The sequence below is a fragment of the Nelumbo lutea genome, chromosome 3, assembly GCF_056320005.1.
Source record: "Nelumbo lutea isolate HS-2025 chromosome 3, American lotus-T2T, whole genome shotgun sequence".
NCBI lineage: Eukaryota > Viridiplantae > Streptophyta > Magnoliopsida > Proteales > Nelumbonaceae > Nelumbo > Nelumbo lutea.
The window spans coordinates 3,644,579-3,661,517 of NC_142686.1; the positions used below are offsets into that span (position 1 = coordinate 3,644,579).

General features: G+C 36.1%; 2 protein-coding genes and 1 pseudogene across 3 annotated transcripts; all 3 read right to left on the bottom strand.

The window, feature by feature from the left end:
- Nucleotides 1-765: 765 nt before the first annotated feature.
- Nucleotides 766-2,284, bottom strand: LOC148862421 (11-beta-hydroxysteroid dehydrogenase 1A-like; annotated as a pseudogene). Its single transcript, XR_016110759.1, has 4 exons — nt 2,007-2,284; nt 1,766-1,897; nt 1,452-1,616; nt 766-1,310 (listed from the first exon to the last, which is right to left on the bottom strand). The product of XR_016110759.1 is annotated as an 11-beta-hydroxysteroid dehydrogenase 1A-like (transcript).
- Nucleotides 2,285-10,962: 8,678 nt separating this feature from the next.
- On the bottom strand, nt 10,963-12,520 carry LOC148862422 (11-beta-hydroxysteroid dehydrogenase-like 6). The gene is made up of 4 exons (XM_088981073.1): nt 12,294-12,520; nt 11,923-11,985; nt 11,757-11,842; nt 10,963-11,450 (listed from the first exon to the last, which is right to left on the bottom strand). Exons 1-4 carry the CDS (start codon nt 12,508-12,510, stop codon nt 11,250-11,252), a joined length of 567 nt encoding a protein of 188 aa, XP_088837199.1. The 5' UTR covers nt 12,511-12,520; the 3' UTR covers nt 10,963-11,249.
- A 567-nt stretch (nt 12,521-13,087) lies between these two features.
- Nucleotides 13,088-15,160, bottom strand: LOC148862423 (11-beta-hydroxysteroid dehydrogenase A-like). The gene is made up of 5 exons (XM_088981075.1): nt 14,887-15,160; nt 14,618-14,810; nt 14,376-14,461; nt 14,108-14,239; nt 13,088-13,985 (listed from the first exon to the last, which is right to left on the bottom strand). Exons 1-5 carry the CDS (start codon nt 15,076-15,078, stop codon nt 13,527-13,529), a joined length of 1,062 nt encoding a protein of 353 aa, XP_088837201.1. The 5' UTR covers nt 15,079-15,160; the 3' UTR covers nt 13,088-13,526.
- Between the last annotated feature and the right edge of the window lie 1,779 nt (nt 15,161-16,939).

Consider the following 16,939-nt stretch of genomic DNA (forward strand, 5'->3'; position numbering starts at 1 on the left):
AAGTCAGTGGAAACATCTCAGCGCTTAATTGATCGGTTGGACCGTATTAATGGATCTGAGGCGAAAGGACCCAATAATGGTATCAAGGACTGTCACAACATTTCTGCATATATAGTCATATATCACTCACTATTCCACTTAATTCACAATATAAATCTACTACAGAAGTTGGAATCACAAATTAAAATAATCCAAAAACTTTTTTCAAATGGAAAATAGGCCACAGTACCACACAAGGGCCACGGGATTCTCTGCAAACAAAAGCGCTGAATACACTCTGCAGTAAACATGGGAATTTTGACGCACATTGAGAACATCTGTGTATGAATTTGGCACACACACATTGAGAACATCTTTGCAAAGGATCCCGACTTCACACAAGGGCATTGGATTCCAGGTAAGGTCTCTATCAACCACCCCTAACCAAGTTGAGGGTTGAACTGCTGACACCTTAGCTACCTTATCATGTCTACAAATAATGATAATGATAATGATGTATTAAATAGAACAGCTTTGAACGCTGTCATGTACATGTGTATAAAATATTGGCATGTTCATTTCAGATTGGTTAGGGCAAAATTGTACATGCAATACAGTTGTATATAGTTAGGTCCATTTGTCGGAAATATTAATATTGGTGTATTCATCACTATAAAACCTCCGGTGCGGGGTCAAACCCGTGAAACCACAGTCCACAGGCTCCCCGTGGGCCGTGGCATGGCCACCTGGCCTGATTTAATTTCCTTTAATGTAAACTATGTAATATGTAAAACAAAAAATAGTTATACTGTATATCTTCGAGGTAGGTAGAAGATATAAAGGTAAATAGGTTTTGGTACAGTTGCAACATAAATAACATGATTCCAAAAAGTAAAAAAAAAAAAAAAAAAAAAAAGGTTTAATGACTTAATGTGACCGCGCCAGATTGTCATGCTAGGCTAGTCCATGGATGATATTAATTACCGTACACAAGACAAAACAATGACCACCACATTTATTCCCACGAACCAAACAGGGCCTCAGTCTTTCTTAATCTGAGATGAATGAATGGAAGATGGATAAAAGAACTTCTTGGCTCCCACAACATCTAAGAGCTTCCTGCTAAGGGTTTCCCTGTTGGAGGCGCCTGGTTTGGTCCCGTAGAGCATGCGACAAAACCATTCGACCAGCTCCGGGCAGCAGAATTGGAAGACGAACAACAGTCCAAACCACGATGGCTCCGTCACGTATCTGTCTCCCCGACATGCTCCATTCACTATTGATTTTGTGCATTCACTTACACTCAGAACTGGAACTGCTCCGATTGCAGCCTACATATATTCATACATGCCCAACAACCGTATCTGAATACTGCTAGTTTATTGGTTATATTAAAATAACTCAACCGGCCGGTTAATAAGCACAAACTTTTGCTTTAACAAACACAGATACTAGTTTCAAGAAGATCTTACATCTCTCAGTTCTGCATCTACTTCGAGAGAACCTCCTTTGGAAAGGTGTTTTCCTTGGGTCATCTCTGATTCTACAAATCCAGGAGTTACCAGCGTCACTTTAACTTCCTGTCCTAATTCCACTCTCAGTGTCTCATAGAAGTTTATCATTGCTGCTTTGCTGGCCTGAAAAGGCATCAAAACATATATAGAACAACTACTGAGTTGCCAAAGAGTAGAAAAACAATTAATTATTAATCATGGAAAGAAACATAAACAAGCTGGATATGACGGGGACGAGGACTGAGTGAGGATCTGTGTTTGAATCTCCTTACACCATACAAGCTCATCATTGGTGAGACAAACGACCCAGCTGACGAAGAAATCACGATGATCTTTCCTTTGCTCTTTCTGAGGTGAGGAATTGCGAAATAGGTTGAATAAATGGAACCCCAGAAATTAATATCCTGTAGACAAACCAAAGGCACCAAACCCCTTGGATTAAAGACATGTTATATGAGCAATGAGCAAGCACTAGTTATATTGTTGATGGGCGGACAATGGAATTAATATTACCATCACAGTTCTAAAATTGGTAACATCCAATGCGTCTTCGAATATGCAGGCGCAAGTGATCCCAGCATTACAAATCAGATGATCGACTGCAAGTCATTAATATGTAACTAATAATCTTGTATATGTACAACAAGGGTAAGGTGAGACATAGAGCGACAAGAGCCAAAGGAGGAGCCACAAAGTTCAATAACTTGTGGATCGTATCCATGGCTACCTGAACAATATACACGAGAGAAAGAAACTTTTAAATGTGCTCAGAGCTCCGGCTCCATGCACTGCATATATATATATATATATATATATAAGGCTCAAATACAAACATGTATAGTGCAAAACCTTGTCTCCTGTATCTGTTGTTTTCTTTAAGCCACCATTAAATATAAATATGTAGAAACTGTTGTAATTTATATTATTTTGTATATATTTATATTTATACTCCTAAACTGAACCTAAAAAGAAAAAAAAAAAATCTGCTTAGCTACCTGAAATTTTTACGCAGGAGTCCTTTAAAACACGCTATTAAATGCTTGGTATTTTTCCCTAAATCTGATAATTGAAACTGATTACGTGGTCGTTGGTTGAAAGCTTTAATGACACTAAACTCGAATAATAGTGTAGGTGGATTAAATAAAATCAAACAACTTAGAAATTGACATCCAACGGATTTGTTTGTGTTACCACGCCCATGCATATACGTTCTACACGTGGAGAATTACGGTGACCTCTCATATCCTTTGGATGGGGGTTGAAACTTAGACCATTAGTCAAAAAGTTAAGGGGAGGATAAACGCTGTCATATATGCGCTTAAGGAATAAAAGCTGTCATATGGGTGTCATATGGGCAGTGTTTGGAACCGTGTGTATTTATTGAATAAACGCTGTTATATAGGCGTTATTTTAACATTTTTTCCATTATGTGGATGTGTATACATAAAGACTTATAAAAGTAAGCCTTGATTTATGTGCACGCCTAAACAGTTAACCATTTATTCACTGTTTTACTAATGCGGTGCCTAATAGTGCCTAAGTATCAATAAACGGAATTGTTTTTCTCAATTTTATAAATAAATCAAATACAAACATTTAGCGAATTAATACCCACGGTTCCAAATACATACTTCAACAATCTACCCTATGGTGATTACCAATAAAAAAAAAAATAATCTATCCTATAGTCGTTTAGGTTTTCTAAGAAATAGAGGCAAGTAAGTTGATAGGTTCCACAGAAGAAATAAACTCATGTATCTTCGTTTTTTTTGTACTAATGGGTCCTGTAGAAAAAAATGATTCTAGAGTAGTTCAAGTAATACTCTCAACAGATTTGGACAAATTACTTGCCCACGCATGCCAAAAAATCACTAATCCATGATATATAATATTATCCTTCAATAATGTCATTTTTTGGATAAATTGGTCATTATACACCTTTATCTAGGACATAAAAGAAGATGGATAATATTTTTATCTAAATAAGTATTTCTCAAGAAACATTTGCCCTGATAAATGTATTTACCTAAATAAATTATTTATTGAGACAAACAAAAATATATATAATCGTAACTTCTGTAACTCTTCCATTCTATTGCATCAGTCCTGCACATCATGACATCAAGTTGATTAAAAATCCCTCCCTGTCTGGGAGGGGTCTCCCTCTCGCATCGCCTGATGCGAGTATCCCTCTTGCATCGCTTGATGCAAGTCTTCCTCTCACAAATGCAAATTTTTCCTCTATTGCAACAGGTTTTTGATGGACATGTTGGAGTTTTTTTTTGGTGTGTTTCTTTTGTTAGTTGATTGTTGTATTTTTCCATTGGTTTCTTCATGCATGGATTGGAACGATGGCTTCGTCTTTGTTTTGAGAAGTGGTTCTTCCTATACGAATTGTTCTTCAATGGTTTTGATTTCAAAAATGTTGAAGATGTTGTCGTTACTAACATCGACCTGTACGGTGACATTTGTTCTAGGGAGATATATGTGGATGCTTTTACTGATGACATTATTTTTGGGAGTATCTTCTTCCAAGGGATGCATTCTGGTGTGGTGTATTCCAGCCTTTCAGTTATCAGAGGAGCCCATTTTGGCACTTTTTTCGGACCACCATCACTTAGTGGGGATGTTACACTTATGGATGATTTTAAACTTTGGAAGGAACTGCCTTTTTCTTGTCTCATGCCTGGGGATGGTTTGCCAATTATTTTAATAAAACTTTCCTGTGGGATGGATTTTACATTTGCAAGATGTCTGTTACGTCCAAGCCTGGTGAGACAATGATTGGCATTCTCCATTTCACCTATCAAGTCTGACGTTTTTAGTTGTGATTGCCATGGAAGGGGGTGACTTTGGCTATCCTTTTTATGTGTATCCTCGTTTTCGGGAGTTCTTTGTTGAGTTTTGACTCTGTTGGAGGTCGGCCCTCCTTTATTGACGTTTCCATCTTTTTGCATTGTTTGCAGAGTATTTATAAGAACTCCTAGGGCTCAGGATTTGTTTCTTTATCAATAATTTGGTTTGGGTTTATCTTTTCATTTTTTTTGTCTACTATTGCTGATTGTACTCTCATGGATTGTATTTGAGATTCTGAGCATTCTTAATGAAATTAGTCATTGCCTTAAAAAAAATTGACTTGGATGATGGTGAGCACGACAAAGAACCACAATGACTAGATGACTTAAAGTCTAATTTAAAGGATGCTCGAAATGATATATCAACTTAAGCCAATAAGGACATTGAAAGTGGCCTTTTAAAGTAACGGATTAATCCCTCCCACATGGACATTGCCACCATGCCATCTATTTTGCCTCTACCATAGTATAGTACAGACGCCATTTATTTAGAGGGTGTTTGGTTTCGTTTACGTTTATGGGTGGTCATTTATTTGTGATTTTTCACTTTAAACGTTTATTTATACTTTTTCACTTTAAACGTTTTCTGTTTTTGTTGTTTGGTTGGGCTTCACTTTAAACGTTTTTTATTCCCCACCTCAGATTAATACCCATTAAAGTTTGACACATCAACATTTGGTTTCAAAAAATGCTGGGGCGTTAGGGAAAATAAGAATTTGGCGTTTCCCCAAATGCCCCATGCACAAAAACCAAAACGTTTCAGTTTTTTACCGTTTATTTGATAAACGATGAAACCAAATAGTCGTTTTATTTTGCTTCATATGCAATAAACGCCAATGCCTATATGGCATTGATGTGGCGGTGTTTTTTCATAAATGCCAACAGAACCAAAGACATACTTTATTTCCCCATTTACCCTTTCTTTTGTATCACCTTTCTCATCATCATCCCTGGCCTTCACTACTTTCAGTTACTTTTCTTACTCATTTTTTTTTAAATAAAAAGCAAAAAACAAAGAAAAGTTTGTGGACTCTATTCCTTGTTGACACTTTTTTAAGGATTGCAAATTTACCTTAAAGTATAAAACAACAGTAAAGTAAGATCAAAAGTATCAATATCATACTTCGTCCATGGGGTACCACTTTTGGATTGTTAATTCAATTTAATAAAAAATGGAAATTATAATTATAAAAAATGAAATAAATAGTTTAAATTTTATTTTTTCCAAAAAATTAATTAAAACTAAAAAATATAAAAAAATAATTTATTGTATCTATCTTCAATGATTTATATGTTTTATTTTACATATAAATTAAATGCTTAAAATGAAAATATATTTATTATTTGAAAAAAAATAGATTTTCTATTTATATATAAATAGTAAGTAAATAAAATTTCCCAAAATTTTAATAAAAATTAGAAATTATAATTATAAAAATTGAAATAGTGACAATTCCTGTATGATGTACACATGTTCTAAAGTTCCAGTATTATTGATTATAATGTTTCCCTTCATATAACCTATTAAACTATGCATTTTTATGTATTTATACTTTATCCATTGATAATTCAGTTTTAGGTTTAGTATTATTAATATAGTTATGTGATTTGTGTGCATTTCCCTAGTGTATCCAAATATTTCTATGCATACCTTTTATTTGTATCTATGCACTTACAAAGTACTAATAAGTGTGGAGTTGTCAGTAAAAGCGAAACGACGGCGCCGAAGGATGGAGATCTAGCGGTTTAAGTTTTCTGTTGGAGTTTCCGTACCACAGGAAAATTGCCGAGAATGGTCAAGATTGGATGTTTATGGGACTTTGTCACCACGGGATTGCGAAAACGCAGTTGAGAACTGTGGCATTAACGAAGTGCGAGAGAGTTTGGTCGCGTTGGATGAGGAGTCAGATATAGAGGTAGAAATGACTTTCAACGAATAATAGAGGAGAAAAAATCTCACTGACCTCTGGCGGACCTCTGCCATTTGGTATTTGTAGCGACCGTCGTCGGTGACGATGGCGATGGCAACCTGTCTGAGAGGGATTGAGTTAAAGCTAAAGACATGGATAAAAATGTAATTTTGCATAGGGGTATAATGGGCATTTTACCTTTTTCATCCATATTTAACGGTTAAGGGTACAGTTAGTCAATTGTTAGAAACAGTAAGGGTACACTTCGTCAATTTTCAAACATTAAGGGTAGAATTAGTCAATTAGCTAAACCATAAGGGTAGTTTAAGAAATTTAATATATCCACAAGTTTTTATAAATATGTATTTTTTATTTTATATTTTATTATTAATCGAATGCAAATTGCAAAATCGAAATATAATTACATAAACATATCATCCAAATATGTGATAATTGGAGTTGTCAGTAAAAGCGAAACGACGGCGCCGAAGGATGGAGATCTAGCGGTTTAAGTTTTCTGTTGGAGTTTCCGTACCACAGGAAAATTGCCGAGAATGGTCAAGATTGGATGTTTATGGGACTTTGTCACCACGGGATTGCGAAAACGCAGTTGAGAACTGTGGCATTAACGAAGTGCGAGAGAGTTTGGTCGCGTTGGATGAGGAGTCAGATATAGAGGAAGAAATGACTTTCAACGAATAATAGAGGAGAAAAAATCTCACTGACCTCTGGCGGACCTCTGCCATTTGGTATTTGTAGCGACCGTCGTCGGTGACGATGGCGATGGCAACCTGTCTGAGAGGGATTGAGTTAAAGCTAAAGACATGGATAAAAATGTAATTTTGCATAGGGGTATAATGGGCATTTTACCTTTTTCATCCATATTTAACGGTTAAGGGTACAGTTAGTCAATTGTTAGAAACAGTAAGGGTACACTTCGTCAATTTTCAAACATTAAGGGTAGAATTAGTCAATTAGCTAAACCATAAGGGTAGTTTAAGAAATTTAATATATCCACAAGTTTTTATAAATATGTATTTTTTATTTTATATTTTATTATTAATCGAATGCAAATTGCAAAATCGAAATATAATTACATAAACATATCATCCAAATATGTGATAATTGGAGTTGTCAGTAAAAGCGAAACGACGGCGCCGAAGGATGGAGATCTAGCGGTTTAAGTTTTCTGTTGGAGTTTCCGTACCACAGGAAAATTGCCGAGAATGGTCAAGATTGGATGTTTATGGGACTTTGTCACCACGGGATTGCGAAAACGCAGTTGAGAACTGTGGCATTAACGAAGTGCGAGAGAGTTTGGTCGCGTTGGATGAGGAGTCAGATATAGAGGAAGAAATGACTTTCAACGAATAATAGAGGAGAAAAAATCTCACTGACCTCTGGCGGACCTCTGCCATTTGGTATTTGTAGCGACCGTCGTCGGTGACGATGGCGATGGCAACCTGTCTGAGAGGGATTGAGTTAAAGCTAAAGACATGGATAAAAATGTAATTTTGCATAGGGGTATAATGGGCATTTTACCTTTTTCATCCATATTTAACGGTTAAGGGTACAGTTAGTCAATTGTTAGAAACAGTAAGGGTACACTTCGTCAATTTTCAAACATTAAGGGTAGAATTAGTCAATTAGCTAAACCATAAGGGTAGTTTAAGAAATTTAATATATCCACAAGTTTTTATAAATATGTATTTTTTATTTTATATTTTATTATTAATCGAATGCAAATTGCAAAATCGAAATATAATTACATAAACATATCATCCAAATATGTGATAATTGGATCAAGTTGTAAAATTTCAAGTATCATTAATAGGCCTACCTACTTCGCTAGATTCTTTTTTTTGTAATGTTTTGTCTTTTTGGTGTATCTTTTTTTGTTCATTTATAAAAAAAAATGTAAGATTTAAATAGAGAGGAATGATGTGAATAGTAGTAGTTCAACTTACAATTTAAATGTCACAATTAAATAGGGACTAAATCCAAAAATGAGTATTTTATTCAAAAGAAAGGTCCACAATATTATCCATATTTTAATAGTAGTGTAAATATATGATTATAGATGTCTTCAATTTTTTTTATATTTTTTTATGGTATTTCTGTGTGTAGAAATAATTTTGATATGGAACACTTACTTATGTATTTTTTCATTTTTGTATTTTTATATTTTATTAATTTTTATTATTTATTTATGACATTAAATATTAACACATTTGACCCAAAAGTTAAACTATTGATTTTTGCAAAATAATAAAATATTTTTATTTTTTTTTCAATTCTAAATTATGTATTTCATTTTCATTATCAATAAAAATAATTATTGTTTATTACACTTATTCTTTTAATTTGATTAATAAAAATATCATACATGTGTCTAATTTTTTCTACATTTTTGTAACTTTCTATATTTATTCCTATTTTAAAAATTTTATTACCTAACTATGATTTCATAGGTTAATCAATTTGATTCGGATGGTTGAATTTCTTAGCCACCACTTGGACAAATAATGGTTTTGTTTTTGACTTAGTTGTAAAATATATGGGTTTATGTTGTTAAAAATATTGACATAGATCTAATTAGAAGTATTTATTAGTAAAAAATAACTTAAAAATAGAATTTAACAAGAGAAAATGGGAGTTAATAATTTAAGTATAAAACTTAATAAGAGGGGATTAAATGAGGTGGAAAGTAGTAATTGAAGTTACATTTTCAACTCTTACCATTAAAAATAGATTAATGGCACAATTATGGGCATTTTAGTAACCATAAAAGTTGATATTAAAACTATAATAAAATGACTTTTAATTCCTTTCTCAAACAAAGAAGTAAAGGATAATTTTAGTCGAAAAAGTTTCACATTGCATTCCAGCTTTTATATATAGTATATATATATATGTATTGATATCATTGTCTAAACTGTTCTATATGATACCCAATACCAATACTTTGATCATTGAAATAAAATATTACAAAAGAAAAAAAAACTAAAATTTAGGTTAGAATTTTAATCCAATAGCAACACTTTGTCGTATACGCATTCATTTATGTCTGCCTAATTCAATAAATAAGATAGCATTCCTAATTTTCAGTACCAACCACCCTAACGCTCCCTTTCACCAACCCAACTGTATTTCGTATGGCTAAATTGAATGCCTTCGGCTGTCCCATTGAATCTTTGAGTTTTGCCCACAACCACAATAACTTCCGCATTGTCCATCTTAATTGGGCTTTTGTCAAGGCGCAGCTCTATTGCTTCTCTGGCGCATTGTCTTAGAGTCAAGGCTTAGTTCCTTGGCTTCTCTGCCCATGATGATTGCAGGGCAGAGAAAATTGATGGTTGGTTTGACAGGATTAAACACTTTAGATGAGCATTTGATAAATATTTTGACAATTGTTAAAAGCGGGTTTAATCTATTTTAAAGGTGGACTGAATGTATTTTAAAAAACAGGTGTCAAAAAAAAAAAAAAATTCAAGTGCTCCTTAAATATTCAATTCCTCTTACAACATTATACTTACCTGATCCAAACTGTGGTTTGACTGCCTTATTATATATTCAATTCCTCTGATTTGAGTCCACATATGATCTTGTGACCTCTAAAAATAAAAGTAAAAGGATTTATTTATTTTCTACCTTGGATTATGAAATAACTTATATTACAGCCTTGATGATAAAACTAGCTTTTAATTTACTTCCATCGTGATGATTAGAAGTATTACATCTACCTACAGGATTGGTTGAAGATTTCAGGTTCTCCTCTTAGCTTGCTCGCTCTAAGGTTGTTATTGAAGGTGATGCTCAGTTTCTCGTGTAGGAATGGCAACCGGGCGGGGTGGGGGCGGAGAGTCTCTTCCCATTTCCGTCCCCACAAAAATCTCCATCTCCATCTCCATCTCCATCTCCATCCCCATCCCCACTTATCCCCATAGAGATCCTATTGTATTTTTATTCCCATCCCTATCTCCGCTAACGGGTCTCGAATTTATTAAAAAAATAAAATCGGTATTTTTTTTTAATTTAAACTTAAATTGTAAGAGATGGATGTACAAGGAAATAATACAGGTAGGGGGATTATTTATTTGGTGTTAGAATGTTGTCCTTTCTATGGTTTAGGAGAAGAATTACAACGAAGTATACTTTTGCCCACCTACTAACTTAAATGGTCGATGTGCTGTTTTTGGTGTCAATATTACCAGATGTGGTGAAGAAGGTATAGGCTGTTGTAGCTTGTACGATTGACATGGCTGAGGCATGGGCAGTTTGAATTCGATCGGATCACCTATCTACAAAATACATTAATTCCATCAAACATCTAAATCTCATATTCATATATATAATTTGGCAGAAGATCCAAATTAAACTCGGGCAATTCACCTTAAGCACAGGAGAGTTAATGTAGGAGGAGGTTTTCAGCTCGCTGTCAACAGCTTAAAAAAGGAGTCAAAGATGTGCCGTGAAGTATTAGAACCATTTTCTGAGCAGGTGTGCTATGAAGTTTGTAATAAATTTTGTTTGAACGTCTCTCAAAGACCCGTACTAAAATAAATGATAATAGGGTTGAGTATTTCGTTTTTTGTTTAATTTCTTAATCTCTGCTCTGCTCTGCAAACACTAATTTAGTAGTACATTGAAATGTGAACAAAAAGATAAAAAAGATGAAAAGCATATATTTGGAAGAGAAATAAAGAAAGAAAAAGAATTGTAAATTAAAGTTGTTATAATTGAGAGATTTGAATCGTAGTTGTTAGGTGCAGGCTTATTGAAGGAAATGCACAATTGGGAAAAAGGTAATGAAAATGTAAACAAGGAAGGGGCCGGGAGGCAATGGATGGAGAACCCCCTCCAACACTAGTCCAACTCCAATTAAGCATATTTCGGTTCCTACTCAATCCTTGTTGATGTGAGATGAGTGCAGCTAAGAAGGGTATATGAACTTCCCGTGAATCGCTTCCAAAATCTTCTTACTTGGTGCACTAGTAGACGTTCCTTCCTGGCTTAGCAACAAATAAGTAGCGGCAACTCCATTCCAACAACTCGGGGCACAGGAATCGGCACAATAGCAACATATTAAACCACCATGGTTCTATCACGTACCCATCTCCCCGGCATGCTTTCTTCACGATAGCCTCAGCACATTTCCCTACACTTAAAACCGGGAGTACGCCAATTGCCACCTGCCCAAACACACATCATCCCTATTCACTATTCACTACTATTCACTTCCTAGGTATATATGTATATGATGAAAATAAATTATTCTTGATTCTCTGGCCGGCACGGGAATCCGGTAATTAATAGATCCCGGTGGCCGGTGGGTGGTCCTCATAGTCATATATATGCATCAACTGATACTCAAAATTAAAGCTAGCGTTTCAGATAATGTTCATGAACCCATGCAATAAGTTAATTTCATTTCTTAATCAAAATGAAGTAACTGTAATACTTGAAGGAGTTTAAATTAAGTTTATATATATATATACCATGAGAGATGTGCAACTGGCGATACTGGTTACGCCTTTGAAGGCACAGAAGCTGATGATCCCGGCATTACATACAAGATGGTCCACTGCATAATTCATTTATATTAATTAAGAATCGCAAGATTCTAAATTAAAACCACATCTATAAATAACTAGATTCACTTACATCGGCCGAAATGGTTCACAGCTGCTTCAACAAATTGCTTACATTCGTCTACCTTGGAAACATCTGCACCAACAACCAAAACATCAGGGGAACCAAGCCCAACAGCCTTCCTAGCAACTTCTCTTAGACTATTCTCCCTTCTGGCAATGAGGACCAGAGAAGCTCCTCTCTTGGCATATTCATAAGCAAGGTGCAGTTTGATGACAAGAGCCAATTAATTAATTAATTAATTAATTACATCAGTCAAACCAATCAATATACACTTATACAGTAGTAATTTAATGGGCTATTATATAACAAAAGAAAAAAAAAATGTATATATATTATTTAATAAAATGAATTAATGTACAAGCACCGGTAATGAGAACAACCTTTCCGCTCATGTTCTCCCCAGATAGAGGTGATGGTCTCATGATGAGAGAAAAGACGAGCTTCATTGTGAATATGAAAGGAAGAATGAGACAGAGTAACGACGATAACAGGGGGGAGCACCAAGTGGATGAACTTGTGAATCACGTCCATGGCTGCTCTGCACTTGGATGGATGTGCAAGTGCAACCCACATAGAAAAGGAGTCCACTCCATTCATCCCCACATGTGCATCCATTTATATATCAACAGTGCCTTTCTTACGGGAGTATGCCTCTAATGCACTCACGGGATATATCAATGCATTATGCATGCCCTGCCTGCCCAACTACATACCTAATCTACTCTCAAAATTTCTTACAATGATGTAAGTCTGCATATAATTAGAAAAATTAGGTCGGAACTCGGGATTAAAGATTTTATATGATTCATGTAACGTATCGTCAATTTCATATCTTATTTGGGTCTTTCTTGGATACTGGCTTCTCCAGTCCTGTCCTGTCCTTGTACACAGACACGAGGGTCACCACTTTAGTTTTTTAATTTATTCACACAACTTTTTATTTTTATTGTTTTCACTCTTCAATATTATAAAGAAGGGGAGTTTTCATCAGCTTTGGTTCATCATTTCAGACAGAATGTTGTTGAAATTTAACCCATGGTTTTTAAATCCGGTTACTTATTATTATTATTATTTGAAGACCTAAAATGGGAAAAAAAAAGGCAAAATTTCCACACTGCAAAATAAAATAAATAGGTGAACTATTTCAACTAGTTAGAAGACAAACATGGCCTTATAATAACAACAATTAGATGGATGAAAATTGCAAATTAAACCACTATAATAATTATTGTATTTGAGTAAATACTACAAAAAAACCACATGAAAAGAGTCAAAAGACATCGAAGAATTATTTAACATCAAAGAGTCTTTAACAAAGAAAAAATCAAATGAGTTTTATAGAATAAAAACAGTGAATAATGGGCTTGCAAACCCAGTGGATTATCCTGGGCCAGGCCAGGCACCCTCAACTATCGTGGGCTGTAACATGTCAACCAGGCCAGTTTGTCCAAAACAAATGCACGATCAATATGCTATATAAACGATCTGGCCTATGAATTTATGCTAAAAGCCTCTTTGTTTCTCTTTTTTCGCCTTAGTTTGCTTTTGCTTCCAAAGGTGCAAACTTGTACCAGTATTTACTCAAACGTAGGCCGGCCGGCCGGCAGTTGATATCAGTCGACTAGCGATTTGGTGAGGAGATTGGGTTGAGGATGGGTGGGGGATTTTGTGGTCATCCTGGACATCCAGTATTTACTCAAACCCCCTCTCAACAAAGCCCCAAGTAAGGTGCCGTAGACCAAGCGGTAAAACCATTCCAGCACTTCGGGACAAAGAGACCTGCAGAAGATGGCCGCCTTGTACCACCTTGGCTCTATCACGTATGGTTCTCCTCGGCAAGCGCCATCCACGATATGCTTAGCACATCCCTCGGTGCTTGCATATGGGAACACCCCAACTTCCACTTCTCTGCTTTCTTCATCAACCTCCATTAATACGCCTTCATTTGATAGGAATCTCCCCTTTGTCATTTCCGACTCTATAAGCCCTGGAACCACAATTACGCTTCTGATATCTGCTCCATACTCAATTCTATATGTCTCATGGAACTTTATCAGTGCCGCTTTACTTGCCTGATCAACCAAATGTCCAAAACAAAACAAAAATTAATTAGGAGCTCAGCTGAGGTATAATATCATGGACCAGAGGAGGCCTTCCAATAATAGACAGAGTCAAAGGTTAATCAACTACTTACACAATAGAAGCTCATCCTAGGCACGGGTAACCATCCAGCTAAAGAGGCGATCACTATCATCTTTCCTTTGCTGTTTCTTAAGTGAGGGGCAGCGAAGTGCGTGGCATATATTGATCCCCAAAAGTTTATCCCCTGTGATCCAAGTTTATGAATTCCGTTTTTTACCATACAGATACAATACATGCTAGTTGTATTTTTTTTTTTTTTTTTTTTTTCTTCTGGCTTCTGTTGGGTAAAGAGAAGAAGGGGTATCGATCAATCTGCTTACCATAACCGGAGTGAATTTATTAATATCAGTTGAATCTTCGAACATGCAGACGGATCCGATCCCAGCGTTAGTAACCAGATGGTCCACTGTCGAAACTCAAAAGATAGAGCAAGGCATACAATTAAATATGACTAACAAAAAAAAATCACGTTACAGGTTGCACCGAATGAAGAACGATCGGTCATAAGATCAATAACGTTGAAGTTGGAGATGGGGAATGGGCTTCAATTCAACACACTCACATCGGCCGAAGTGATTTACTGCTTCATCAATAAACCGTTGGCAGTCGTCGACCTTGGAGACATCTGCTTGCACCAACATAACATCCGGCGAGCCCAACAAACGAGCTTTTTCCGCCACCTCTTCAAGAAGGTTTTGTCTCCTTGCAACCAGGACTAAGCATGCTCCCTTCTCGGCATACTGGTAAGCGAGTTGCTGCACCACCAAATAAAGAAGAATTAAGAAAGAAGCAACTGATGTCTATAAATAATAAATATAGGTGTACAGGAACCTTGCCAATCCCTGACGAAGCACCCGTGATGAGCACGACCTTCCCGGCCACGTTTTCGCTGAAGAAGGATCTAAGGATGGAGAGAAAAAACTCGAGAACTAGAAAAGGCGGTGAGAGGAGAACAAGTGTGAGGAGGATAACAGGAGGAGCCACGATATTCATGAATTTTCGTATCTGCTGTTGCTGGTCCATGTTGAGACTTGAGAATGAGAAGACGACGATGATGAGGAGGAGACCGGAAGATGAAGAGAAGAAGCTTACATAATTTAAGAATAAAGGTTGTTAGGACACGACATCGACACGTGTTTATAAAAAAGGCTTGACAGGATACGTAGCTCAAGGGAATTTAAGAATTAGACTGCGTGCCAGCGCTGAATCAGATACGCGACAGTGTCACAATAAAAGAACGCCACGTCACTGGCCAGATGGCTACCCATAGTAGCTAGTAAAACCTCTCTATCAACATTTTGGCCCTCCCCGCTCTGATTAAGAACGATCATTCTAACTTCTAAGCGCTCGTTCAGTTTTCCTAAACTTAGCCCTACACTCTTACACTTTCCAGTTTCCAACTAGAACAGAGGTCCACCACCCCATCAAAAACACCAACACGAGAGCTTCCTGAAACTTGAAAAGAGAATTTAAAACTTTATGAACCAATAAGAGAATTTAAAAGTGTAACTTTTATTTTTGAACAGGGCAGATTTGAAAAATAAATCATATAAAGAAAAGTGAAAGATTTAAATAGCAATGAAGATAAAAAAAATTGAAAAGTAAACATTTTGGTCAAAAATAATTACAAATATCGGTTTGAATATTACATCATTGGATGTTGTATGTTGTTGAATTAAGTCAGGTCGGGTTTGGGTTTGAGTAGAGACATTAGTGTTTGGTCATAAGTAGAAAACCGCCCAAAACCGACAGACCGGCCAACAAGCTACTGCTGCAAGGAGGAGACATCAAGACAAGAGAGCTTTTCTCCTTCACAGTTCCAACTTCCAAGTAGTTTGGGACTGTTTGGATGACCAGGGCCGGATGGAGGGCTCAACCACCCTCTCATCTTCTCGCACGTTTGAAGGAACCTCTCGTGTGATGAAACTGTATTAGAAGTGTAGAAACAAGCGTAGGGCTTGAAGTGTAGGGCATCCTTCCTATGCAGTAGCTAGCTTGTTCATAGGGTCATTGCCTTCACCACTTCACATGCGTTTGAGGGTTTCTGTGAGGTTTAGCCGCCTTCGTAGTTGTAGAGATCAACAGTCCATAGGTGACAACTCACTCGAAGAAATCACAAAAACAGATATCAGCATAATGAATTTACTCTATTTACGTATATTGTTGGATTAGACACTTAAATTTCTAAGATACCAGATTTTCAAAACAAAAATTCACATCGGACGGGTAAAACACATGTGATCCTTGTGATTATTTTATTTGTTTGTTTTGATGAGCTCAGTATACTTTAATGGTGGATCTAGATCCCTTTATAATAGGGGAGCATGGCCCCATATGCCTTGAAAATTCCCATAAAATCTATTTAAATTATACTTATATTTTAGCCCCCTTACCCATTTTTCCTAGCTTTTGGCCTTTCCTATTCATGTTCTTTGAGTTTTGGCCTACTCAATAAAAACTCCTAACTCCGCCCCTGCATATGGGACACAAGTAGGGGTGTCAATTGGACTAGATTTAATCCAATCCAATCTAATATGAATCCCAATGAATATTAAGGATTATTTTGGAACAGTCGAATTCAATGTGTGGACCATCCAATTTGCTCAAATTCCTTTTGGTCTAAATTGGTTTCAATCCAAACCCAATCCTTTGACACTTATATTCTTACTTTATTTCAATGGACCAGATATTAGCTTAATCCAACCCAATCTAATATAAATTTGTTACCAATGGACCAGGTCTAATCCAATCTAATAAATATTTGGACCGGATGGTCCAATCTAATGTCCTGTTGGTCCATCCAATCCATCAAAAATGATTTTGGACTGGACGGGGCCCAATCCAAAACCGGTCCGTTGACACCTACCTGGACTCGGTTGGATCA

What these genes read in the sequence shown, in the direction of transcription:
- LOC148862422 (XM_088981073.1), bottom strand. Translation starts at nt 12,510, where the DNA reads ATGAATGGAGTGGACTCCTTTTCTATGTGGGTTGCACTTGCACATCCA. An exon ending in GGGAGAACATGAGCGGAAAG is followed by an intron (nt 11,986 to 12,293) that starts GTTGTTCTCATT and finishes TTGTTGGTGCAG; the next exon opens with ATGTTTCCAAGGTAGACGAA. An exon ending in CCAGTTGCACATCTCTCATG is followed by an intron (nt 11,451 to 11,756) that starts GTATATATATAT and finishes GTGTTTGGGCAG; the next exon opens with GTGGCAATTGGCGTACTCCC.
- LOC148862423 (XM_088981075.1), bottom strand. Translation starts at nt 15,078, where the DNA reads ATGGACCAGCAACAGCAGATACGAAAATTCATGAATATCGTGGCTCCT. An exon ending in CTTCGTCAGGGATTGGCAAG is followed by an intron (nt 14,811 to 14,886) that starts GTTCCTGTACAC and finishes TTGGTGGTGCAG; the next exon opens with CAACTCGCTTACCAGTATGC. An exon ending in ATAAATTCACTCCGGTTATG is followed by an intron (nt 14,240 to 14,375) that starts GTAAGCAGATTG and finishes CTTGGATCACAG; the next exon opens with GGGATAAACTTTTGGGGATC.